This window comes from Petromyzon marinus, chromosome 30 (assembly GCF_048934315.1).
Source record: "Petromyzon marinus isolate PM22_M1 ecotype Great Lakes invasive population chromosome 30, UKy_Petmar_22M1.pri1.0, whole genome shotgun sequence".
NCBI classification, from domain to species: domain Eukaryota; kingdom Metazoa; phylum Chordata; class Hyperoartia; order Petromyzontiformes; family Petromyzontidae; genus Petromyzon; species Petromyzon marinus.
This window is the reverse complement of record NC_133696.1, coordinates 12,236,088-12,263,374: the sequence shown is the minus strand read 5'-3', so window position 1 is coordinate 12,263,374 and position 27,287 is coordinate 12,236,088. Positions and strand designations below refer to the sequence as shown.

General features: G+C 51.4%; 1 protein-coding gene across 9 annotated transcripts in view; it reads left to right on the top strand.

Moving 5' to 3' along the window:
* Positions 1-27,287, top strand: part of LOC116947617 (semaphorin-3A-like) — a 178,111-nt gene that overhangs the window by 124,766 nt on the left and 26,058 nt on the right. For all 9 annotated transcript variants that reach the window (XM_032963575.2, XM_076070754.1, XM_032963578.2 and 6 more), the window contains exons 3-7: positions 5,664-5,821; positions 9,644-9,706; positions 11,342-11,461; positions 16,989-17,082; positions 18,462-18,581. In XM_032963575.2, coding sequence (XP_032819466.2) covers positions 5,664-5,821; positions 9,644-9,706; positions 11,342-11,461; positions 16,989-17,082; positions 18,462-18,581 — 555 coding nt within the window. The remainder of the gene's footprint in view (positions 1-5,663; positions 5,822-9,643; positions 9,707-11,341; positions 11,462-16,988; positions 17,083-18,461; positions 18,582-27,287) is intronic.

Below are 27,287 nucleotides of genomic sequence, written 5' to 3'. Positions count from 1 at the left end.
ACACCCCGCATGTAAACACCCCGCAGGTAAACACCCCGCGTGTAAACACCCCGCAGGTAAACACCCCGCAGGTAAACACCCCGCGTGTAAACTACCCCGTGTGTAAACACCCCGCAGGTAAACACCCCGCGTGTAAACACCCCGCGTGTAAACACCCCGCAGGTAAACACCCCGCGTGTAAACACCCCGCAGGTAAACACCCCGTGTGTAAACACCCCGCAGGTAAACACCCCGCAGGTAAACACCCCGCGTGTAAACACCCCGCGTGTAAACACCCCGCAGGTAAACACCCCGCGTGTAAACACCCCGCAGGTAAACACCCCGCAGGTAAACACCCCGCAGGTAAACACCCCGCAGGTAAACACCCCGCGTGTAAACACCCCGCAGGTAAACACCCCGTGTGTAAACACCCCGCAGGTAAACACCCCGCAGGTAAACACCCCGCAGGTAAACACCCCGTGTGTAAACACCCCGCATGTAAACACCCCGCATGTAAACACCCCGCAGGTAAACACCCCGCGTGTAAACACCCCGCAGGTAAACACCCCGCAGGTAAACACCCCGCGTGTAAACACCCCGCGTGTAAACACCCCGCAGGTAAACACCCCGCGTGTAAACACCCCGCAGGTAAACACCCCGCAGGTAAACACCCCGCGTGTAAACACCCCGCGTGTAAACACCCCGCATGTAAACACCCCGCAGGTAAACACCCCGCGTGTAAACACCCCGCAGGTAAACACCCCGCAGGTAAACACCCCGCGTGTAAACTACCCCGTGTGTAAACACCCCGCAGGTAAACACCCCGCGTGTAAACACCCCGCGTGTAAACACCCCGCAGGTAAACACCCCGCGTGTAAACACCCCGCAGGTAAACACCCCGTGTGTAAACACCCCGCAGGTAAACACCCCGCAGGTAAACACCCCGCGTGTAAACACCCCGCGTGTAAACACCCCGCAGGTAAACACCCCGCGTGTAAACACCCCGCAGGTAAACACCCCGCAGGTAAACACCCCGTGTGTAAACACCCCGCAGGTAAACACCCCGCAGGTAAACACCCCGCAGGTAAACACCCCGCGTGTAAACACCCCGCAGGTAAACACCCCGCAGGTAAACACCCCGTGTGTAAACACCCCGCGTGTAAACACCCCGCAGGTAAACACCCCGCAGGTAAACACCCCGCGTGTAAACACCCCGCAGGTAAACACCCCGTGTGTAAACACCCCGCAGGTAAACACCCCGCAGGTAAACACCCCGCAGGTAAACACCCCGTGTGTAAACACCCCGCAGGTAAACACCCCGCAGGTAAACACCCCGTGTGTAAACACCCCGCAGGTAAACACCCCGCAGGTAAACACCCCGCATGTAAACACCCCGCAGGTAAACACCCCGTGTGTAAACACCCCGCATGTAAACACCCCGCAGGTAAACACCCCGCAGGTAAACACGCGGCGTGTAAACACCCCGCATGTAAACACCCCGCGTGTAAACACCCCGCGTGTAAACACCCCTCGTGTAAACACCCCGCAGGTAAACACCCCGCGTGTAAACACCCCGCAGGTAAACACGCGGCGTGTAAACACCCCGCATGTAAACACCCCGCGTGTAAACACCCCGCATGTAAACACCCCGCATGTAAACACCCCGCAGGTAAACACCCCGTGTGTAAACACCCCGCAGGTAAACACCCCGCAGGTAAACACCCCGCGTGTAAACACCCCGCATGTAAACACCCCGCATGTAAACACCCCGCAGGTAAACACCCCGTGTGTAAACACGCCGCAGGTAAACACCCCGCGTGTAAACACCCCGCGTGTAAACACCCCGCAGGTAAACACCCCGCGTGTAAACACCCCGCGTGTAAACACCCCGCGTGTAAACACCCCGCGTGTAAACACCCCGCGTGTAAACACCCCGCAGGTAAACACCCCGCGTGTAAACACCCCGCGTGTAAACACTCCGCGTGTAAACACCCCGCGTGTAAACACCCCGCGTGTAAACACCCCGCGTGTAAACACCCCGCGTGTAAACACCCCGCGTGTAAACACGCCGCAGGTAAACACCCCGCGTGTAAACACCTCCCGTGTAAACACGCCGCAGGTAAACACCCCGCGTGTAAACACCTCCCGTGTAAACACCCCGCGTGTAAACACGCCGCGTGTAAACACCCCGCGTGTAAACACCCCGCAGGTAAACACCCCGCAGGTAAACACCCCGCGTGTAAACACCCCGCAGGTAAACACCCCGCGTGTAAACACCTCCCGTGTAAACACCCCGCGTGTAAACACCCCGCAGGTAAACACGCCGCGTGTAAACACCCCGCAGGTAAACACGCCGCAGCGCTGCGACATCCAAAGGAGATGGGAATCCTGCCGTGCCGTGAGGTCTTGTTTTCATGATGCATATGACAAAAACAAATCCGAACCGCCAATGTAAAATTTCCAGGTCACGTGACCAGTGTTGAGGTTTTCGCGGGTGGTCGAACTGTGGTCCTCGGTGCTGGGGCGGTGGACGAGGAGCCGAGCGGGCCTCCCGACCCCGCGGGTTGCCCGCGTCCCCCTCGTTGTGGGGGCTCTCGCGTAAGCAGCAGGCCAATCGGTGGACGGCGCCAGCGCACGTCCGATATTGCCGGAGGAGCAATGCCGGGCGTGCTAGGCCTGCACGATTGTTCTCGCGCATGTAGTAAAACTACACTGAAAACAAGGCAATTTTTAAAAACCTGTATAGCTCTATTTCAGAAGCCACCTGGTCACAAAAGATAGCTCAACGAAGTGGCTCATCACGTGGAAATTTAAAGCAGCCAAATACTCTCAACGCGTGTTGTTGATGCTAAATGTGGAGGGAAAACCCGGAGCACACAAAGAAAAGTCCTCACGACCACGGGGAGAGAGAAATGCAAACTCCCAATATACAGCAGGCGCCAGGGTCGGGATCGAACACACAACCTCCTGCATACCAGGCGAGGTAGTTAACATCTCCTAGCCACCCATGGTGCCGAAGTAGTTTGTAAACATTAATCTGTGTTATTTTAAATAAAGCATGAGCAAAATATAACATTTGAAGCATTCGCATGGAACAGATGTGTTCAGAATCAATTTTGCAGACTTGCAGTCCAGAATCAATTATAATTAATGTTATTATCTTGTGGTTGGTCTCGGATTTACAAATGGCTCCCCTTCCCTTCTCTCACCACACTGTGGGGGTAGCGAAATAATTGAGGAACACTGAAGGATAATTGAGGCTTTGAAGCGTGTGATCATGGATAAGGGAGAGACTACAAGGTGAGACGTCCACTGGTGTATAGGCTGGTATTACATTGGATTATTACATTGGCAAGTACGAAATATATATTTGGTAATAAAAATAAAATACCTCAACTCTACTTTCAAATATATATCTTAAACAGAGATAAAGTCCGTAAGATTTAGGACATTAATCATTAAAGTTGGAATGTTGTTGATTTGTTTAGTACTCACTTATAAGCAGCGTATTTCTAACGGTGTCGTGGAAACGACAATGTAATTGCTTTATTGCAGTATGTACTCGTGGGCGGTTATTTCATTCACTGTTCATATTATTCATGAGGCGGTATGGTGGTGCAGTGGTTTGCCGCAGCGCGGCCAATTCCCGGCCACTGATAAAGGGAAACCTGAGCCGGTCCGGGTCCACCCGTTCACCAACCCGCGCTGATCTTAGTCGGTGAAGCAAAGTCAAACGACCCCACGACTCACAGTGAGGGCCTTCATCCCAGCAGTGGGCAATAAGCTATTAAAGGTCGTGGATGTATGCTCGTCTCTTAAAATCACGACAATCTCCGAACCATTTCTAGTTATTTTTTTTGTTTAAACATGCTCGACATTCGTACACCGCTGGGATCGTCTTTTCACGTTCAGTTTAGCAACACTTCCAAGCCCCTCACACGGGAGTGAGCTTGGAAGCTAATTACCCATCCCAAATTGTTTGCCTCTTTTGGGAAGTTCCCCCCCCCCCCCTCCCTTTTAAAATCCCTTTTTGTTTATTTAGCCCACGCCGCTAATCCCCGCGGCTCGCCATGCGTGTAAATGTACCCCGAGATTCCCAGGGGGGGGGGAGGTAGAGAGAGAACGCTCCGGGCTGCGCTAGGGGTTCACACAAAGACAAAGATCCCCCGTGTAGCCTTAGATTGTTTGGGGCAAGTGCTGTTAGCGAGCAGCACTGCCTATGAGGGCCGCCACTGTGGCACACGAGGGGGGGGGGGGAGGGGGTGGCCAGCACCACGCCCCGCCGCCTTTGTCTCCCCGGTAGCGATGTTTCTGCGCATCGCACCATTTGAGGCTGAGTCGACCTAGGGGAGGCCCAGGACCGGTTCAGATAATCGTCACCGCTGAGTGGTGGTGCTGGCCGTGAGCGGGAATCTAACTCGGGTCGCCGGGTTTGCAGCGCCACGTAGCGCTCACCATTACGCCACCGCTCCCCGCAGGGAGTGGAGGATGGGTTCACACACACACGGACACACACACACACAGACACACACACGGACACACACACACGGACACACGCGCGCGGACACACACACACACACACGCGGGGACACACACACACGCGGACACACGCGCGGGCACACACACGGACGCACACACACACACACGGACGCACACACACACGCGCGGACACACACACACGCGGACACACACACGCGGACACACACACGTGCTGTGTAACCTGGCGGTGCGTTCACTGTCTGGCGACACTGCCACCTGCGCGCGTCTGAGTGGGGCCCCGCGTATCCATTTACCTGTCACTCCCCGCCAGCGGGAATGCGCCGTGCATGCGCAGCTGGGAGGATGAACCCCAACCCCTCCTGCCGTCCCCGTGCCCAAACGTTGATGTAATGATGCTCTTTGGAAGAGAGAGAGAGAGCTTCGGACGGTTTATTTTTTAGGGAATGCAAGGCGAGGGTCAGGAATGTCACAAACCTCTCTGTGCATGGCTTAGCTTGCTCGCTGGGGTGGGTTTTTTTTTTGGGGGGGGGGGATAACAACAACTCATCCACACACCAACGTGATTTTGAGTAAGAGAGAACGAATTTGTAAAAATACAAACTTCACATGCCATCTTTGCGTCACTGGCAATTGACAATTCAGTGCGTGCAATGCTTAATATTGTGGAGTGGTAATTATGCCAGTCAACACATGACGTCACAACACGTTCCGCCACTCCACCCCCCGGCCACGTGGTCTCAAACGGCATCGGGCGACGTCAATTTTGTCAGCAGGAGGAACACGTTCAGTTATTACGGAGTAGTAGTCATAGTTTGTAATAACTGAAAGTGTAAGTTGTAGTAAAAAAAAAACATCTGAAAAATCGCTCTGACATTGGCCTTCAAACTCAGTAAATCCCAAAAACGTTCAAACTGAAACTCATCCCTTCTTTGTTGTGTTTCGCGATCCGCAATATAACTCTCTGTGCAGCATCAATTTACCCCACACGTGTTCTGTACTCGTACTGCTGCACCTCCGATTGCGTATTTCTTTTCGCACCTCCAAATACACGCAGTTGGCTACGTACGGTGCGAACGAAGTTCAATACACAGTGACGTGGCGGTCAAGCTGCTTGCTTTTATCGAGCCGCCGATTTATAACGTTTCCCCCAAACCACTTGTTTACTCCACCCCGCCCCGACCCAGACTTGCAGGCCTCCAACAGCTCCGTGACCCTGCGTGACCTCAACTCAAGTGACCACCGCACTCTACTGCTGGATGAGGAACGGGGCCGCTTGTTTGTGGGTGGCCAGGATGTCCTGTACTCCTTGGCGCTTGACAACATCACCCGTGGACACACGAAGGTGGGTGCACAAACCTTCTGATTGGGCGATTAAACGAGGAGGCATCATCCGGGTGTGAAACCGCAATTTCTGCCCTACCTTTTGAATACTCGTGGCAAAATGAGACGCGTCTATATATGCATTCTTTGGCGAAGAGCAAGTTTCTTAACCCCCCCGCCTCTAACCACTGAGCCGTGGTGGGATAAAGTGTGGGTGGGTATCCTGTCCTTTTCCATGATGTCAAGTTGCTGTTCTCTCTTACTGGTCATACATTGCTTTGTTTTTTTGCAATTACAGCAACCCATGTAATTAAAAAAACAGGGTTAATTACAAAAAAAATATTTTACAAGCGGCAAGAGAGGAAGACATGACAAGGAATGTGGCAGAATACTCACGTTGGTGATGAATGCCCTCACGGGGATATTTTTGTTGAACGTTATATATAAACCGCAGTGTTACAAATCCACCAAACATTTTAAATAGCATCCCACGATAAGCCCTGTTCGGGCCGGCTTGTTAAACATGGCAGAGAAAATGGCACCCAAGGTCCTGTCAACGTGCCACTAATTGGCTGCCCGTTGACATATGTCATGGCCTTAATAATAGCCGATTGGCCCCAAGAGGGCTGTCATGCGTGGTGATTGTGCTCGGCGTTTCAGGGAACGTGAAATCAAAGCCGCTGCTGGCAGAGTGTAGCCACCAGGGGAATCTCAGATCGGGGAGACAACACGCTCGGCGCTCAATGTGGCAAACTTAGAGGTTTATAAATAAACGTCGCATTGTGAATACTGCAGTGCAGCAAAGTAAGAAACATACTGCAGACTATTAAAATACATATATATTGTTTTTGCCAGAGCTGTTTAAGTCTTTGTTTCAGAAGCGACCTGGCCACAAATGATAGCTCAACGAAATGGCTTATCATGTTGAAATTTACAGCCGCCAAATACTCTAAACGCACGTTGATTCTAAATGTTGGGGGAAAAAACCGGAGGACCCGGAGAAAATCTACGTGACCACGGGGAGAGAGACATGCAAACTCCAAATATACTGGCGTTAGGGTCGGGATAGCACCCACGACCTCCTGCATACCAGGCGAGGTAGTTAACATCTCGCCACCGCGGCACCCCAATATGCGTTGTTATGAAATACATACTTCTTAAGGTGACCGTGGTTCTTTTAAGTTGTAAAATAAATATCATATCATGACACGAAGGTGGGAAATATTGAAGGTAGCTAGAGTATGTAAGCAAGCAGGAAATGTATGAGTCAAGTGGACGCTTTGTGCATATACTGCCCCAGCTCTATGTTGAATTATTTCACACCATACATATCACTCCGCCATGCGTGTTAGCTGTGGCCAGGGTAGCTGGATACAATGTGCAGTGCACTAACCACACCAGATTACAGTCACTGGTTTATAAATAGAGGTTTTCCACCCTCTCTGTATATATCGATAGTTCAATGCGAACGTGCAATTTCAAGGAACTGTGTGTTGTCTTGGTGTGGTCTGGGACTCTTTTTGTTTTGCTGCCTTGCCCAAGATTACATTTGGTGTTGAAATATCGGCATGAATTGATGTACTTATGCAATTTGTACTTGTGCACTTATTTTTTTTTATATTTAGATTCATATTTAGTGACTTGCTTAGCTTTCCTATACTTTGCACTCATATCGGTTTTTGTATTGTATGCGGTTGTAACATCTATGAAAAAGAGCTTCATAGCTCATGGGATTTTTTCAGTTTACATAAAGATTCTGATGCTTTGCTCTTAATGTTGAAGTACCAATGCAATAATATTCGTCTCCGCAAGTAAATCCAATCCTGCTGAATCACATTCAGTTATTCGCATTTAAATTAGCTTGACATAAATGGGAGAGAATCCCACTAGGTTTACTACTGAAACTAGTTTTGTTACTCCTCACATATTAAAATCCCACAATGTGCGTGCCAGGTCAAGTCGTTTGGGGTGCACAACGAAATGCGGGGCTGCACCGTCGCATCGTACAAGTGCACAGCAGAATTCCCGCACCCTCCCTGTTAGGGCTATCACACTCATTACGCACAAAGTGCCTGCCACAAAAGAACCACAACACCTTGCTGAGCTCGTCAAGGAGTGTAAGCCATCACGCAAACTCCGGTCATCCTCGAAGGAGCAGCGGCTTCTCGCTCGCCATCGAACCGCATCGCGCGATTTCAGATGCGCTCCCGCGGCCGTCTGGAACGCTCTTGCTTCCGATATTAGGAAGCCACTGGAGCTGTGCACTTTTAAGTCATCTAGACTGAAAACTCATTTCCTGAGAACTTATTTTGTGTTTAGTTTCTCCTTCCCCCATACCTCCGATTGACATGGCTGGCTGCGTACGGTGCAAAAGAAGTTCAACACACATAGGGTTAGAGTGACCCGGGCGTTCACGTCCGTGAGTGGATGATTGAGAATGTCCTTCCCGCAGCTTGACAAACAGGTTTTTACGTGAGCACCGCCAACAGACGAGAACTTCCCCGTTGGGCAGGGAAACATTTTGGCACATAAAAAAATATATTAAACAACTTTTAAGTAGCTGACTGCAGCCATGGGTGTTGATATCTGCCCAGCACATCAGCTGTTCAAACACTGATACTTTATATATATATATATTTTTAAAGGAACATTGCAGTTGCTGAGATTTGCAACCTACTGGTGCCCGATGATGGTCCACCGATGCAGAAATCACAACCGAGGTCTCTTCGAGTGACCTCTGGTCTACACAACAGGGGGCAGAACTTTCCCGTCCGCCCGACCAAAGAGTGCAAATGTCATGAAATGGGAGGACAGCTAAAAACGTTCTCACCGCTCTCATGTTTGAGCCAAATCAAGTGCGGAAACACAGGCGATTGGCTAGATTCAGACCGAAGAAGTTGCAACGGTACCAGGTCGGTGTGTGTCACCAATGCCGTGGTGTCCGATCGTTCTCAAATGATTATTTTTCTCCACCCGCAATCAGTTTATGTGCACGCGGTGTTTTATGTCACGGTGGCGCTTTGTAAATTCACCCTGTTCATATTTGCGTTGCTATTGCCCTTGAAAAGGACCCGTCTGAGTCTATTTACACTCCGCTTTAAATTCAAGGATTTGATTGCTGTTTTGACACGAGCAAAATGATGGGAAATTTTGAGAAGGGAAGCCTTTGATCCGCGTTCCGTACAACGCGGATGTCGTTGTAGTCACCTCGACCGCTCTGACGAGCCTCCGCAGCTCACGGTACCTCACGGTACCTCACGGTCCGTGTCAGGACTATACCAGCGTCGTCGCAGCATTGGGTTCGAATCTGGTCTCAACATTGGTGTCCAGGTACATCGGGGTGATCATCTCAGCATTATTATTGACTATCAGAAAATAAATGAAACTGCATTATTGTTTTTTAATTCAAATTAAATTACCTCGGCATTTAGACTTTGCATGTCTCTCTCCCTGTGGCCGCGTGGAATTTTCTCCCGGTCCTCCACATTTACAATCAACGCACGTGTCGAGTATTTGGCTTCCATGAATGTCCACGTAATAAGCCACTTCGTTGAGCTATCATTTGTGGCTAGGTTGCTTCTGAAAATGAGCTATATAGCTCAGTGGGCCTTATTAACTGGTAAAATAAATATTGTAAAATAAAATAGTACACGTGTTCCAATGGGCTTCAAATATAAAATAATGACTTCTCCCACTTGGACAAAATTCAAAAACAAAAGCAATGCACGTTTAATTGGGTTCACAGTTTGGATTATTTTCGCATCACTGTCCCTGATGTGTACCAGCGTGTGGAGGCTTGTAAGAGACTACAGCGGGTATCTTTCCCATTCTATTTTTGCTTCAGATTTCTTGGCCGGCGTCGGATGAGAAGATGCTGGAATGCCAGCTGGCTGGGAAGGACGTGACGGTACGGAGAGCCCACACAATATCCCGCAAACCCACACACCATGCTGTCCCTCATCGTTAGTCGCCGGTGAGACAAATAAAAAAAGGTGCCTGCCCTACCCTGTTCTGTGCGATTTTCATTTCAGAGTTTGCTTAACACTGTTATGGATAATATTCCCCCAACTCTAAAGCAGACCCCGTTCAAGAAAGTGCCCATCGAAGTACATCAATGCTCAAACGAGCACTGGGAATTACTCCATCCCCCTGGAGGCCCCTGAGACACCGAGACAAGTGTAACAGTGTAGCAGTGGTGTGCACGTTTGTCAGATTTGGAGCTTGATTATCCGGCCCCCACCACGGGCAGTGCCTGGTGGGATCGTTTTGGCAGCATCTTCCAGGCCTCCACAGACCACACCGGAGGGTTCTATTCGTTTCTCTCTCGGTGCAGTGAGCATCACAATTTCGCTGACGCACTGAACGAACTGTGTTGTCTTGAAAGTCTCCACCGCCGGAACTTTCTGCAACACCACAATGTGGCCAAATGTTTACCCTTGTCCTGCAAACCAACACGAATATGTCATGTAGCTGCTCACCCCGAGCTCTCATTGCTCTGATAGTGCATTGTACGCCTTTTGGCGTCCTCTGGGGTCTAACACCGTTTGAGACGAGGCTGCAAAGTAAGCTGTCTCTGATGTCGACCAATCAGTTTCAAAGACAATGCATATATTATCAGAGTATGTTTTTTGTTTGCATTCTGACCGCAAGTATTGTGGTTAATGCAGACATGATTCCATGTAATAGGTTTCAGTTTGGTGTTTTAACATCTTAACACCTGTTTTGTTGCCAGAAAAAAGGGGAGATTCCTATTCTCAACACGAATATGTTTTAGCATATATCATGATGCCAGGGATGCATCAGGTTGGAAGCAGCGTCCTATGGAAACATTGGTTACGGAAACGTTCAGATCGCCTGCCCGGTCTGAAAACTTCAAATTTCAACTTATGTGGGAGACAGTAAGCCTAAGTACATAAAAAAGTAATTATAGGTTCCAGTGGGAGAGCTATGAACATCGATACGTAAAGAATAGAGTATGCAGTTGTATAATGTATAATGATATCTCACACATGAGACTGGGTATACTCTGTGGGATCATTATTTGTAAATTTAATTCCAAAACCACCTTTAAAGGATTAATTGGCAAGCATGCATGCAGTGCTTCAAAAGTTAATATGCTTTCACCCATGGCAGTACATTTCGATTTTAATTTCAATTTTACCAGAATGTATTTTATTTAATGCAAAATCTGTGTATGAGAAATATTTAGGGAGTGGTGAGGCGGTGGTTAGCGCGCTTAATTTGTGGTGGTTAGCGCGCTTAATTCCTGCTCAAGGCCAACACCAGGATCCGAACTGGTCATGGGCCTCCCCTAGGTCGATATCAGCCTCAAATGAATACATGGTGTGGTGTGTAAACATCGCCCCTGGGGAGACAGAGGTGTCCAGGTGTGGTGCTGGCCACCCACCCCCTCTTGTGCCGATCCGGCCTTCATAGGTGCTACTCGTTAACAGCACTTGTTCCGACAGTCTGTGAAGGCTACACGGGGACTCTTTGCCTCTGTCTTGTGTGTGACACCACGTTGCATTGCTGCTGTGCACAGAAGGACTGCGGGAACCACGTCCGCGTGCTGCACCATTACAACCAGACGCACCTCTACACCTGCGGCACGGGTGCCTTCAACCCCGTCTGTGCCTTCCTGCGTGTTGGCCGCCGCTCCCAGGTAGGGTGGTCACCTGTTCCCGCCTGACCCGGACAGTCCGGGTCAGCCGGGACAGTCCGGGAATTGGCACCTGCGTTCGGGTGGCAGGAATTGAGGGCGCTGCCAAAGGTCGTCACATGACGTATTGGCGGTACATCGGTGCAGCATAACACACCGGTCTTCATAAAGCAGTCTGACGATCTTCTTTGGTTCTTTCGGGAAAAGTCACGTAGAATGAGAATAAAATAATAAATTGATAAAATAAAATAACACAATAATATTGTCACGACGTTTCGGCCACAACACAAGCGGCCTTCATCAGGTGAAGGGACTAGACTGTCTGGAGGACAGTGCTGGAGTGAAAAAGCCACGCTCAGATCGCGACCTTTAAGCTGTGTGAGAAGAAACAAAGCGCCTTGACAAAGGAATTAGCATAGAATTTAGCATTGAAATGGCTGAGGCACCCCTTGACAAAGGAATTAGCATAGAATTTAGCTTTAAATCGAAATTCAGTCTGACGATGTCGCTGTTACCCTTGAGCGAGCTGCAGACTTTCCATCAGAAGTTGCCCTTAGATTCAGCAGCTGCTTTCCCCATTCGAACGTGGCGGTGGTGACACCACGTCCGCCAAGACATTTTTTTACTTCCATAAATTAATCGAGGAACCGTCCGACCAAGTCTAGGGCACGAGGAGTAAAATCTTGCCTTTGGAACGCGGAGCAGCCAATCGTCTCCATGGCTGGGTGCTGCTGTACGGCAGCAGACCGTGGAGCTTCGTGTTCCGCCTGTTCATGTAAACGTTCGTCTTCCGACTGCTTCGCCAGCACGAGAACCGATTTTTTACCGTAAATTATTTTTTTATTGATCCAACCACGGGTGGTGTACAACTTCCGCGACAGGCGAGTGGTGCATAGTGGGATAGGCGGCTCGGACAGACAACCAGCGCGGACGTGTAGGACCGTAGCGTTATGCGGTTCGTGCGTCAGATCCATTTTCGTCGGGGAGGGAAGGGGGAAAGAGGGGGGGAGTCAGTTCCATTCCAAGTTTAATCAAGTAAACTCAGGGTCTACGAGAACCGATGTTGATGCACACCGGGGTTGCGAATCGCGCAAAAATAAATATTGTGGAAATTGTTTTGCTTTCTTTTAATACCGTGCACCGGTGTACCGCCAACACGTCCAATTGCTATATCGTGTGAAGACCGATACGTGAAATGGCAACCCCTTTAACACAGATACCAATTATGAAACTACAATTACTGTCGTACTAAAATAGGAACAATATACAATAAAAATAAATAATTTGGCCTTAATGCCCGAGGCAAATAGTTACATTTAGGCTTTTGATTCTTAGCAATGAACGATAATGTTTTATGTTCATGGAGTTAATGCTAAAGGCACGCGACTCAGAACTAAGACTCATCTTCTTTGAAAGCAACTAAGACTCTTGGGATTTTGTAAGGTTCAGTGTTAATGTAAGATCCATTGTTAATGTAAGGTCAAGTGTTAATGTAAGGTCCAGTGTTAATGTAAGGTCCAGTGTTAATGTAAGGTTCAGTGTTAATGTAAGGTCCAGTGTTAATGTAAGGTCCAGTGTTAATGTAAGGTCCAGTGTTAATGTAAGGTCCAGTGTTAATGTTAGGTCCAGTGTTAATGTAAGGTCCAGTGTTAATGTAAGGTCCAGTGTTAATGTAAGGTCCAGTGTTAATGTTAGGTTCAGTGTTAATGTAAGGTCCAGTGTTAATGTAAGGTCCAGTGTTAATGTAAGGTTAAAAGTGTTAATGTAAGGTCCAGTGTTAATGTAAGGTCCAGTGTTAATGTAAGGTCCAGTATTAATGTAAGGTCCAGTGTTAATGTAAGGCTCAGTGTTAATGTAAGGTCCAGTGTTAATGTAAGGTCCAGTGTTAATGTAAGGTCCAGTGTTAATGTTAGGTTCAGTGTTAATGTAAGGCTCAGTGTTAATGTTAGGTTCAGTGTTAATGTTAGGTTCAGTGTTAATGTTAGGTCCAGTGTTAATGTAAGGTCCAGTGTTAATGTAAGGTCCAGTGTTAATGTTAGGTTCAGTGTTAATGTTAGGTTCAGTGTTAATGTTAGGTCCAGTGTTAATGTTAGGTTCAGTGTTAATGTTAGGTCCAGTGTTAATGTTAGGTCCAGTGTTAATGTAAGGTCCAGTGTTAATGTAAGGCTCAGTGTTAATGTAAGGTCCAGTGTTAATGTAAGGCTCAGTGTTAATGTAAGGTCCAGTGTTAATGTAAGGTCCAGTGTTAATTCCTTAGGCTCGTAGAGTCAGGCCAAAACACTCTCTAGATTCTTAAGGATTAGTGGTTGGTTAAAAAAAAAACATCAGCGAGTTTGCAAACCAAGGGAATATTAATCAGTGACAGCTTAGAGACCAGTTTAACTTAGCGTTTAATACCACAATGCACATACACGTACAAAAAAACAACCAACCCAAAAACCTTTAAATATCCTTACCACAATGTCATCTTCGTCCCATAGCAAGACACAATGAGCGGTGCCTACGTGTTACCGAGTCTCCACATCTGGGGCGATAAAAACCTCGTAGCCAACGGAGACCAGCGAGCTCCAGCCCAAGGGGATTCTCAACCAGTTGCTGTCTGCTGCTCCTGCTGATCCTGGCGTTGTTGCTGCTGCTGGCGCTGGCGTTGCTGCTGTATTACTGTATTACGCAGTGCCGGATCATCCAAGTAGCAAAAGTAGCTGCACACGCTGCGGGCCCCGCACTTTAAAGGGCACCGCGCTAAATGCTTTCAAGCTATCAATTCCGGTTCAGTGATTCTGCACTTGCTCTATTACTATAGTACTAAACTGCCTTCAACTTTTATTAACGACTAGGTGTTTAAGAATATAGATTTGTCGTATTATCTGGCTGTATAGCAAATAAGAACATGCAATTACTTTACTATGAAAGCTATAAATGTATGGTTTAATATTTATGTTTATTTATTTATTTAGGGCCCCTTTATAACATATGCTACAGGCCCCGCACTAGCTTAATCCGGCACTGGTGTTACACCCACCTTGAGTAGCAGCCTCTTTCTCTGACAGTCGCCCACCCGGGAACAGCTCCGAATCCCTGTGCGCAAACCGACCAGGGGGTTCGCATGGGAATAACAACAAACGCATTGATGGCGGTAAAGTGTACTTTAAGGTCGAGGGCAAGTTTACTTTAAACCAAGAGGGCAGCCCATCCTATGGACAGGGTGAATTTAAGCCGCCAGTTCTTCCCTACCTAACGCACCCATCACCTGAACTTGCTACCTCCCTGATCTGCCCACACCACCATCACTTTCCTCACTCACCCATGTCCGCAACTCCCCCATCCCGTCCCATCGTGCTCACCCCCCAATGCGCACGGTATTGTTAAATTTGACTGCCTACCCAACACGCACGCCACCTCACCCAACCTATTTGCCCTTCATGCCACGTTCCCCTCCCATTGTCTCCACCTCACCTCCCTAACCCAATTAGACGGCTTTGTCCCCAAGCAGTCTAATTGCATCGCCCCCACCCCCCGATTTCCCTGGCCTGGTTACAAATTGACTGGCTTTAATTGCTTGGGCCTGTGTCTTCTGCGATTAATCAAGCCCCCTTTACCTTGCCCATTCCTCTTAACCGTAACGAGCCAAAGCACTGTACGAAACGATTTCAAAGACTTTTCTGCTCGATGTTGGCCGTGTTCACAGATGGCTCCTGCTTGCTTGTCGGGACCCAGTGCGTACCCAAACCGCTGGGTAACCCACTGGGTACTGACTGGATATGCACTGGGCACCAAAACCACTGGGTGATCACTGGGTACTGACTGTTCGCGCTGGGTAACCCACACCACTGGGCACCCACTGGGTACTGACTGGGGACCCACTGGGTACTGACTGTGTTCCAGCTGGGTACCCACACCCCTGGGCACCCACTGGGTACTGACTGGGGACCCGCTGGGTACCCACGCCACTGGGCACCCACTGGGTACTGCGTTCCCGCTGAGTAACCCACACCACTGGGTACGCACTGAGTAACCACCGGGTACGCACTGAGTAACCACCGGGTACGCACTGAGTAACCACCGGGTACGCACTGAGTAACCACCGGGTACGCACTGAGTAACCACCGGGTACGCACTGAGTAACCACCGGGTACGCACTGAGTAACCACCGGGTACGCACTGAGTAACCACTGGGTACTGACTGAGTAACCACTGGGTACTGACTGAGTAACCACTGGGTACTGACTGAGTAACCACTGGGTACGCACTGAGTAACAACTGGGTACTGACTGAGTAACAACTGGGTACTGACTGAGTAACCACTGGGTACTGACTGGGTAACCACTGGTTACTGACTGAGTAACCACTGGGTACTGACTGAGTAACCAGTGGGTATTGACTGAGTAACCACTGGGTGCTGACTGAGTAACCACTGGGTACTGACTGAGTAACCACTGGGTACTGACTGAGTAACCACTGGGTACTGACTGAGTAACCACTGGGTATTTACTGAGTAACCACTGGGTGCTGACTGAGTAACTACTGGGTACTGACTGAGTAACCACTGGGTACTGACTGAGTAACCACTGGGTACTGACTGAGTAACAACTGGGTACTGACTGAGTAACCACTGGGTACTGACTGAGTAACCACTGGGTACTGACTGGGTAACCACTGGGTACTGACTGAGTAACCACTGGGTACGCACTGAGTAACCACTGGGTAACCCACACCACTGGGTACTGAGTGAGTAACCACTGGGTACTGACTGAGTAACCACTGGGTGCTGACTGAGTAACCACTGGGTACTGACTGAGTAACCACTGGGTACTGACTGAGTAACCACTGGGTACTGACTGAGTAACCACTGGGTACTGACTGAGTAACCACTGGGTACTGACTGAATAACCACTGGGTACTGACTGAGTAACCACTGGGTACTGACTGAGTAACCACTGGGTACTGACTGAGTAACCACTGGGTTCCGACACTCAGGCCACACCTGAATGAATCAAAAAACCAGTCCAGTGTTATTTTCAGTAAACAGTCTTTTCAGTATACAGTATATATCCTTGTCGTGATTAAATGAAGCATATTTTTTGCACACTACGTCCACTGTGGATTCCCAGTCCACGATGGCAATGTGTGTCCATGCTCCAAAAAGCAGTCGGTTAATTACCAACAACGGAGAAGCTCGTTGGGCCTGGGGGGTTCCAGCAATTGTACCGTGTTCCATGTCGTGTTGTTGTTCCATGCCGTGTTCCACTTTTACCGTGTTCCGTGCCGTGTTGTTGTTCCATGCCGTGTTCCATGCCGTGTTGTTGTTCCATGCCGTGTTGTTGTTCCATGCCGTGTTCCATGTCGTGTTGTTGTTACATGCCCTGTTCCACTTTTACCGTGTTCTGTGCCGTGTTGTTGTTCCATGCCGTGTTCCACTTATGCCGTGTTCCATGCCGTGTTGTTGTTCCATGCCGTGTTCCACTTATGCCATGTTCCATGCCGTGTTGTTGTTCCATGCCGTGTTTCACTTGCACCGTATTCCGTGCAGGATCAGCAGTTCAGCCTCGAGCGGCATTCCCTGGAGAGTGGGCGAGGGAAAAGCCCCTATGACCCCAACCAGCTGACCGCCTCTACTCTTGTAGGTAAGTGAAATTTAGTTGCTATCCAGGATATTAAATATTGGAACTCATGAGGCCAACCAACAGTCATCGCTTCAGGATTTGTCTTCTGATGATTGCAGGAAGGGGTATACTGATTAACTTGTGCTCCAAAAATAAGGGTTTCTTGAGTAATTTTCACAAACAGCAAGTGAGTACTTGCGATTCATTGCATATTTTTTCACCTTAATTTGAATTACTCAGTCCATGCAGCAGGACGTTGACTTGAATGTGTTCCCCGACAACCCCCGTCATGACATGAACGTGACAGTAATCGCGACATTGCAGCTAACTATTTGGTGATTCCTGGTTAAACCAAAGTCAAATTCGGATGGGTGTGCTGCCCGGCACGACTGCCTGGCACGGCTGCCCGCCGTGGCTGCCCGGCGCGGCTGCCCGCCGCGGCTGCCCGCCGTGGCTGCCCGCCGTGGCTGCCCGCCGTGGCTACCCGGTTGCCTTGTACGGCTGCCTGGCACGGCTGCCCGGCACGGCTGCCCCCCGTGGCTGCCCGCCGTGGCTACCCGGCGCGGCTGCCCGGCTGCCTGGCACGGCTGCCCGCCGTGGCTGCCCGCCGTGGCTACCTGGCGCGGCTGCCCGGCTGCCCGGCTGCCTGGCACGGCTGCCCGCCGTGGCTGCCCGCCGTGGCTACCCGGCGTGGCTGCCCGGCTGCCTGGCACGGCTGCCCGCCGTGGCTGCCCGCCGCGGCTGCCCGCCGTGGCTACCCGCCGCGGCTGCCCGCCGTGGCTACCCGGCGCGGCTGCCCGGCTGCCCGGCGCGGCTGCCCGGCTGCCCGGCACAGCTGCCCGGCACGGCTGCCCGGCTCGCACCTGGCTGCTGCTGCTGCTGCCGTGCGTCTCACCGCCGCACTTTGTTTCGCACCACAAGTCTCAGTGTACGTTTTTCGGCAAGCGCCGGTTTCACATTCACAGCCCCGTCGGTCGGAACGTCACGCGGACGCAGCGGATATGTGACTTTCAACGGCAATTGATTTCCTACACACGTAATGATTTGCAGATAAAATATATATTTTTTGAATCGTAAGTGCAACGAATCGAGTACGCGCTTTTGTTAAAGGTCAACGCACAGGTTCACGTGGGGCAGCCCACCTACGCGCCACTGACGAGCCGACGCTGACAGCGCGCCGCGTGCTGTACGACAAACTCCCCGTGGCTGTGCCCACATCAGAATTCCGACGTCGCGGTCTCCTGCCGCGATTCTCGCTTCACAAAATAACGGAATGCAAAGCACCCGACGGTCATCCACATTTGAATTAAAGAATGGAGAACGCTTCAGGCACCGCCGACGACGCCGGTGATTTGGCCAAGCGATTTGCCAAGGCGAACTTCCCTCCGCGTCGCTTGCAGGAGAGGAGCTGTACGCCGGTGTCACCTCGGACTTCATGGGCCGTGATTTCGCGATCGTGCGCACGCTGGGCCGCAGGATGCCCGTTCGCACGGAGCAGCACGACTCGCGCTGGCTGAGCGGTAAGGCAGCGGCTGCTGATGCTGTTGATCCTGCTGCTGGTGCTGCGGGTGCTGCTGGTGCTGGTTCTGTTGGTCCTGCTGCTGGTGCAGCAGTTCATGCTGCTGGTCCTGCTGGTCCTGCTCGTTCTGCTGGTGCTGCTGTTGGTGCTCATTCTGCTGGTGCTGCTGGTCCTGCTGCTAGTGCAGCAGTTCATGCTGCTGGTTCTGCTGATGCTGCTGTTGGTGCTCATTCTGCTGGTGCTGCTGGTCCTGCTGCTAGTGCAGCAGTTCATGCTGCTGGTCCTGCTCATTCTGCTGGTGCTGCTGTTGGTGCTCATTCTGCTGGTGCTGCTGGCCCTGCTGGTGCTGCAGTTCACGCTGCTGCTGCTGCTGGTGAATGCTCACAATGATACCAGTTGGGACACAGCTGCCGTCTTAACAGAACCTCGACTGATTCGTGTTGCATGGGCGGCAGGGTGGCTCGCAGGAAGAATCGCCTGGGTTCGATTCTCGATTAGAGCTGATTTCCGTCTGAAAGTTTGTATGTTCTCCCACTGTTTCGCATTGTTCTTCCTACAGGTTCTCTGGTTCCCCCTCCCATAGCTGAGGTGATGCACTGGAACTGGTGCTGGAAAACGACCAGCAAATTACTTATTTGAGATTTCGCGTGGCAACGTCGCAACATGCCGCGGAAGAAAAAAAACACCCCTGGGCAACTAAGCGCATTCATAATAATAATAATAGTGCAGAGATATTGATGGTCTCAGTTTAGTTTCCAATGACCGCACAAAAAACCCCAGCAAATTAAATTTGGCTGTGCACTTATTCTGGAAATATATATCCGAATCTGATAATTTGTGGTTTTGTAGCAATAGCTATTACAATAGCTTCCATTGCAATGAAATGTATAACTTATCGGAGCTAATAAGACATGGAATACGCACGGACATCTCGTCGTGTGGAACATTACAAGCTATATTAATACTTGACCCGGGTCAAAGACACGTAATACAGTCGTGTGTCATTTAGTGCCGCGTCAAACCCTGCAAATCCTGCGTAGATCCTGTTCAAATGCCATTGTTAAACTTGAGATCTGCACATAGCCACGCTAACACCCTTATTAATGAATTGAACGTACATGCAATTTAACCGAATGCTATTTTTATGGAAGTGGTGGACCATATTATCAGAGTATTCTAATCATATATAGCCTTGATTGATAAAACTACTAATTCCAGCTGCCATTGAAGATTTAGAAAAAAATGTAAATTCAATCAAATGTTGTGTTTTGGTCATGTGCTTCATAAATGCGGTCTTAAATATTTAAACGGTACAGTTTACGTAGCTCGACTTTTTTCGAGATATTTTGTTTACCTGGACACAAGCGTCGCAGAATTAAAGACGACTACCCTTCGATTGTGATTTAGTTATGACGAGAGGATGTGGGATGTCGAGGGTAGGTGGTGATGCGGAGTGAACATGACAGGCAGGAGGAGCAGGGAGAGCAACGTGAGGCACCAGAAAGCCACTCTCAAATTCCTAAACTCTCTCAGAGGACCAGGGGGCGGCTCCTGCACGCTCGTCGACCGACGTGGGCGCAGGAGGGAGCATGCGTGGCGCTCAATATGGGAAATAGAGTTCCTCGCGGCAGAGATCGGGCCAGAGGAGAAGTGTATGCCCCGCACGCGACGCGGCCATAGGGGAATAGATGGGGGCAAACGTGAAAGGCAAAGCCTCCGCTGTTGGCCAGCGTCAGTGCATCCTCTCAGGGCTGCGCAGGGATTAGCCTCGTCACAGCCGACCCAAGATAACGCTGTGACGTTCGGGGTCACACCACCACCGCGGCGGGGTTGTTATCGCGCCAATCGCCGACTCCCGGGGCGAGACCCTGTGCCCGTCAGTGGTGGGGAGGATGAGTGGGTGAGTGGGTGGCCGGCGCGCATCCGCTGTGCCCCCAGCACACTCCCACCCTCATGGGAACCGGTCACGCGTCAGTTATTGATCTCATTTTACAGTGGGTCCTGAACTCGGGTCATGGTCCGCATTATCAGCTCCACGATGCCTTTCCTCTGATGTGTGTCACTGTTGTGGTGATGGTGTTCTTAGAAAGAACAAGTGGCTTGTGCGATACCCTTATCTGAGGAAAGCATTACATCGTTCAGTAACGGCAGCAGAACTTCATAAATTATATCGTGTACATTGTGTTGGCTGGAAATTACGTGGCATATATGTATTCCAGTAGAGTACGGAGTCTTTCCAGGAGTAGTATTCCCTGCATGGCTGAACAATTGCACGTAAACACCCCAAGACAATAACTAGCAAACACGTGTCAGTATATCTAACAAATAGTGGTTCACTTGAAAATATTCATCCTTCCATTACCGATGCACGTAATATATGATGGGTTACATCTGGATATTGAAAACACGACGAGCAACATGTCTCAGTTGAATGTAAATGCAATCATACGCATTCCACTTCTCGCACGCGGACTCTTGGATACGTTTGGCATCCTGGCCCTATGGCACAAGCGCCGGCAGAGGTCCGCTCGACGTCCCTTGCTGCGACAGATCTGCCAGCGTTACACGGAGCAGTAAAGATGACAGTGGGTTTTGTGTGAATATTTTTTGTAATCCTCATACAGGTTTTTTGGGTTAGATCGCGTTAATATATAAATGTGTCGTTAAACCCGCCACCACCCGACAACCGAGAAGTAAGGTTTGTCATGTAAACAGAACGTGGCCAATTCGTCACTAGTACAGCACACCGGTGTGTTGGAGAGCAAAGCCACAACATTCACAATCTGAGTACGACGTTTCGCCAGTAATTACAACTAGCTTCATCAGGCGACAGCCAGAATTGTAGAGAAACTATCCTGTTTCGTTAGATGGATTAGATGGCATCACTTGTGAGCCCTTCTTGAGCGATGGGTATCAATTGCCGTTGGGTTATTTATATGGTAATCAACGTACATTACGCACGCCCATTGTTTTCGTACCTCCTGTTGATCGTGTGTACTAAAATAGCCGTAGCCGTTACTATTTGTTGTCACCCCTCTCTCTCTACACGAGTGTCACCCCTCTGCCTCTACACGAGTGTCACCCCTCTGTCTCTACGCGAGAGTCACCCCTCTGCCTCTACACGAGAGTCACCCCTCTGCCTCTACACGAGTGTCACCCCTCTGCCTCTACACGAGTCACCCCTCTCTCTCTACACGTGTCACCCCTCTGCCTCTACACGAGTGTCACCCCTCTCTCTCTCTACACGTGTCACCCCTCTGTCTCTACACGAGAGTCACCCCTAGTGTCACCCCTCTGCCTCTACACGTGTCACCCCTCTGCCTCTACACGAGTGTCACCCCTCTGCCTCTACACGAGAGTCACCCCTCTGTCTCTACACGAGAGTCACCCCTCTGCCTCTACACGAGTGTCACCCCTCTCTCTCTACACGAGAGTCACCTCTCTCTCTCTACACGTGTCACCCCTCTGCCTCTACACGAGAGTCACCTCTCTCTCTCTACACGAGTGTCACCCCTCTGCCTCTACACGAGAGTCACCCCTCTGTTTCTACACGAGTGTCACCCCTCTGTCTCTACACGAGTGTCACCCCTCTGCATCTACACGAGTGTCACCCCTCTGCCTCTACACGAGTGTCACCCCTCTGCCTCTACACGAGAGTCACCCCTCTGCCTCTACACGAGAGTTACCCCTCTGCCTCTACACGAGTGTCACCCCTCTGCCTCTACACGATAGTCACCCCTCTGCCTCTACACGAGAGTCACCCCTCTGCCTCTACACGAGTGTCACCCCTCTCTCTCTACACGAGTGTCACCCCTCTGCCTCTACACGAGTGTCACCCCTCTCTCTCTCTCTACACGTGTCACCCCTCTGTCTCTACACGAGAGTCACCCCTAGTGTCACCCCTCTGCCTCTACACGTGTCACCCCTCTGCCTCTACACGAGTGTCACCCCTCTGCCTCTACACGAGAGTCACCCCTCTGTCTCTACACGAGAGTCACCCCTCTGCCTCTACACGAGTGTCACCCCTCTCTCTCTACACGAGAGTCACCTCTCTCTCTCTACACGAGTGTCACCCCTCTGCCTCTACACGAGAGTCACCCCTCTGCATCTACACGAGTGTCACCCCTCTGCCTCTACACGAGTGTCACCCCTCTGCCTCTACACGAGTGTCACCCCTCTGTCTCTACGCGAGAGTCACCCCTCTGCCTCTACACGAGAGTCACCCCTCTGCCTCTACACGAGTGTCACCCCTCTGCCTCTACACGAGTCACCCCTCTCTCTCTACACGTGTCACCCCTCTGCCTCTACACGAGTGTCACCCCTCTCTCTCTCTACACGTGTCACCCCTCTGTCTCTACACGAGAGTCACCCCTAGTGTCACCCCTCTGCCTCTACACGTGTCACCCCTCTGCCTCTACACGAGTGTCACCCCTCTGCCTCTACACGAGAGTCACCCCTCTGTCTCTACACGAGAGTCACCCCTCTGCCTCTACACGAGTGTCACCCCTCTCTCTCTACACGAGAGTCACCTCTCTCTCTCTACACGTGTCACCCCTCTGCCTCTACACGAGAGTCACCTCTCTCTCTCTACACGAGTGTCACCCCTCTGCCTCTACACGAGAGTCACCCCTCTGTCTCTACACGAGTGTCACCCCTCTGTCTCTACACGAGTGTCACCCCTCTGCATCTACACGAGTGTCACCCCTCTGCCTCTACACGAGTGTCACCCCTCTGCCTCTACACGAGAGTCACCCCTCTGCCTCTACACGAGAGTCACCCCTCTGCCTCTACACGAGTGTCACCCCTCTGCCTCTACACGATAGTCACCCCTCTGCCTCTACACGAGAGTCACCCCTCTGCCTCTACACGAGTGTCACCCCTCTCTCTCTACACGAGTGTCACCCCTCTGCCTCTACACGAGTGTCACCCCTCTGTCTCTACACGAGTGTCACCCCTCTGTCTCTACACGAGTGTCACCCCTCTGCATCTACACGAGTGTCACCCCTCTGCCTCTACACGAGTGTCACCCCTCTCTCTCTACACGAGTGTCACCCCTCTCTCTCTACACGAGTGTCACCCCTCTGCCTCTACACGAGTGTCACCCCTCTCTCTCTACACGAGTGTCACCCCTCTGTCTCTACACGAGTGTCACCCCTCTCTCTCTACACGAGTGTCACCCCTCTGCCTCTACACGAGTGTCACCCCTCTCTCTCTACACGAGTGTCACCCCTCTCTCTCTACACGAGTGTCACCCCTCTCTCTCTACACGAGTGTCACCCCTCTGTCTCTACACGAGTGTCACCCCTCTGCCTCTACACGAGTGTCACCCCTCTCTCTCTACACGAGTGTCACCCCTCTCTCTCTACACGAGTGTCACCCCTCTCTCTCTACACGAGTGTCACCCCTCCGCCTCTACACGAGTGTCACCCCTCTCTCTCTCTCTACACGTGTCACCCCTCTGTCTCTACACGAGAGTCACCCCTAGTGTCACCCCTCTGCCTCTACACGTGTCACCCCTCTGCCTCTACACGAGTGTCACCCCTCTGCCTCTACACGAGAGTCACCCCTCTGTCTCTACACGAGAGTCACCCCTCTGCCTCTACACGAGTGTCACCCCTCTCTCTCTACACGAGAGTCACCTCTCTCTCTCTACACGTGTCACCCCTCTGCCTCTACACGAGAGTCACCTCTCTCTCTCTACACGAGTGTCACCCCTCTGCCTCTACACGAGTGTCACCCCTCTGTCTCTACACGAGTGTCACCCCTCTGTCTCTACACGAGTGTCACCCCTCTGCATCTACACGAGTGTCACCCCTCTGCCTCTACACGAGTGTCACCCCTCTCTCTCTACACGAGTGTCACCCCTCTCTCTCTACACGAGTGTCACCCCTCTGCCTCTACACGAGTGTCACCCCTCTCTCTCTACACGAGTGTCACCCCTCTGTCTCTACACGAGTGTCACCCCTCTCTCTCTACACGAGTGTCACCCCTCTGCCTCTACACGAGTGTCACCCCTCTCTCTCTACACGAGTGTCACCCCTCTCTCTCTACACGAGTGTCACCCCTCTCTCTCTACACGAGTGTCACCCCTCTGTCTCTACACGAGTGTCACCCCTCTGCCTCTACACGAGTGTCACCCCTCTCTCTCTACACGAGTGTCACCCCTCTCTCTCTACACGAGTGTCACCCCTCTCTCTCTACACGAGTGTCACCCCTCCGCCTCTACACGAGTGTCACCCCTCTCTCTCTCTCTACACGTGTCACCCCTCTGTCTCTACACGAGAGTCACCCCTAGTGTCACCCCTCTGCCTCTACACGTGTCACCCCTCTGCCTCTACACGAGTGTCACCCCTCTGCCTCTACACGAGAGTCACCCCTCTGTCTCTACACGAGAGTCACCCCTCTGCCTCTACACGAGTGTCACCCCTCTCTCTCTACACGAGAGTCACCTCTCTCTCTCTACACGTGTCACCCCTCTGCCTCTACACGAGAGTCACCTCTCTCTCTCTACACGAGTGTCACCCCTCTGCCTCTACACGAGAGTCACCCCTCTGCATCTACACGAGTGTCACCCCTCTGCCTCTACACGAGTGTCACCCCTCTGCCTCTACACGAGAGTCACCCCTCTGCCTCTACACGAGAGTCACCCCTCTGCCTCTACACGAGTGTCACCCCTCTGCCTCTACACGATAGTCACCCCTCTGCCTCTACACGAGAGTCACCCCTCTGCCTCTACACGAGTGTCACCCCTCTCTCTCTACACGAGTGTCACCCCTCTGCCTCTACACGAGTGTCACCCCTCTGTCTCTACACGAGTGTCACCCCTCTGTCTCTACACGAGTGTCACCCCTCTGCATCTACACGAGTGTCACCCCTCTGCCTCTACACGAGTGTCACCCCTCTCTCTCTACACGAGTGTCACCCCTCTCTCTCTACACGAGTGTCACCCCTCTGCCTCTACACGAGTGTCACCCCTCTCTCTCTACACGAGTGTCACCCCTCTGTCTCTACACGAGTGTCACCCCTCTCTCTCTACACGAGTGTCACCCCTCTGCCTCTACACGAGTGTCACCCCTCTCTCTCTACACGAGTGTCACCCCTCTCTCTCTACACGAGTGTCACCCCTCTCTCTCTACACGAGTGTCACCCCTCTGTCTCTACACGAGTGTCACCCCTCTGCCTCTACACGAGTGTCACCCCTCTCTCTCTACACGAGTGTCACCCCTCTCTCTCTACACGAGTGTCACCCCTCTCTCTCTACACGAGTGTCACCCCTCTGCCTCTACACGAGTGTCACCCCTCTCTCTCTCTCTACACGTGTCACCCCTCTGTCTCTACACGAGAGTCACCCCTAGTGTCACCCCTCTGCCTCTACACGTGTCACCCCTCTGCCTCTACACGAGTGTCACCCCTCTGCCTCTACACGAGAGTCACCCCTCTGTCTCTACACGAGAGTCACCCCTCTGCCTCTACACGAGTGTCACCCCTCTCTCTCTACACGAGAGTCACCTCTCTCTCTCTACACGTGTCACCCCTCTGCCTCTACACGAGAGTCACCTCTCTCTCTCTACACGAGTGTCACCCCTCTGCCTCTACACGAGAGTCACCCCTCTGCATCTACACGAGTGTCACCCCTCTGCCTCTACACGAGTGTCACCCCTCTGTCTCTACACGATAGTCACCCCTCTGCCTCTACACGAGAGTCACCCCTCTGCCTCTACACGAGTGTCACCCCTCTGTCTCTACACGAGTGTCACCCCTCTGCCTCTACACGAGTGTCACCCCTCTGTCTCTACACGAGTGTCACCCCTCTCTCTCTACACGAGAGTCACCCCTCTCTCTCTACACGAGAGTCACCCCTCTGCCTCTACACGAGTGTCACCCCTCTGTCTCTACACGAGTGTCACCTCTCTGCCTCTACACGAGTGTCACCCCTCTGCCTCTACACGAGAGTCACCCCTCTGTCTCTACACGAGTGTCACCCCTCTGCCTCTACACGAGAGTCACCCCTCTCTCTCTACACGAGAGTCACCCCTCTGCCTCTACACGAGTGTCACCCCTCTGCCTCTACACGAGTGTCACCCCTCTGTCTCTACACGAGTGTCACCCCTGCAGTGGACTTCGAGGTGGACGAGTGCCTTGATGGGGGGGCTAGAACCGAGCTGTCGCCGCTGAGATCGTGGTTTCAGCTCTGGTCAGCCATCCGTGGTCGACTTGGGGGTCCCTCAGCGTAGCGAGTGGATAGCTTAGCCGGTTTACAAAATGATTGCATGAAACGTCGTCATGTCATTGTTGGGTTTATTCTTCTTCTTCTTTCCCCCCACCACATAATTCAGAATAATCCGGCTCTCATGGACGAGATTATAATCACACGTGAATACTGGTTTGCGTTGTATAATACCACAGTTACACTCTCGGCAGGTCACGTGTGGTGGGGTAGGAGCGTTGGTTCCTGCCACATTTTCCAAGACGTTTGGCCAGCATGGAAGAGTAGGCCAAGTACCCTCTTGAGAGTGGTTTTCTAGAACCCCGCTCTAGCGGAGGGCCCTTCCACCAGGGGTGGCACGTTCACGCAATTGCGATGCTGCAATTTCGGACTTTTCCGTCCTTGTGTAATTGCCACATTTTTTATTACCATTTTGCAAATAACGCGATTCCTGTGTGGCGTGCGATTTGCCGGCCGTTCGTACGCAGAGTTCGTCCCTGC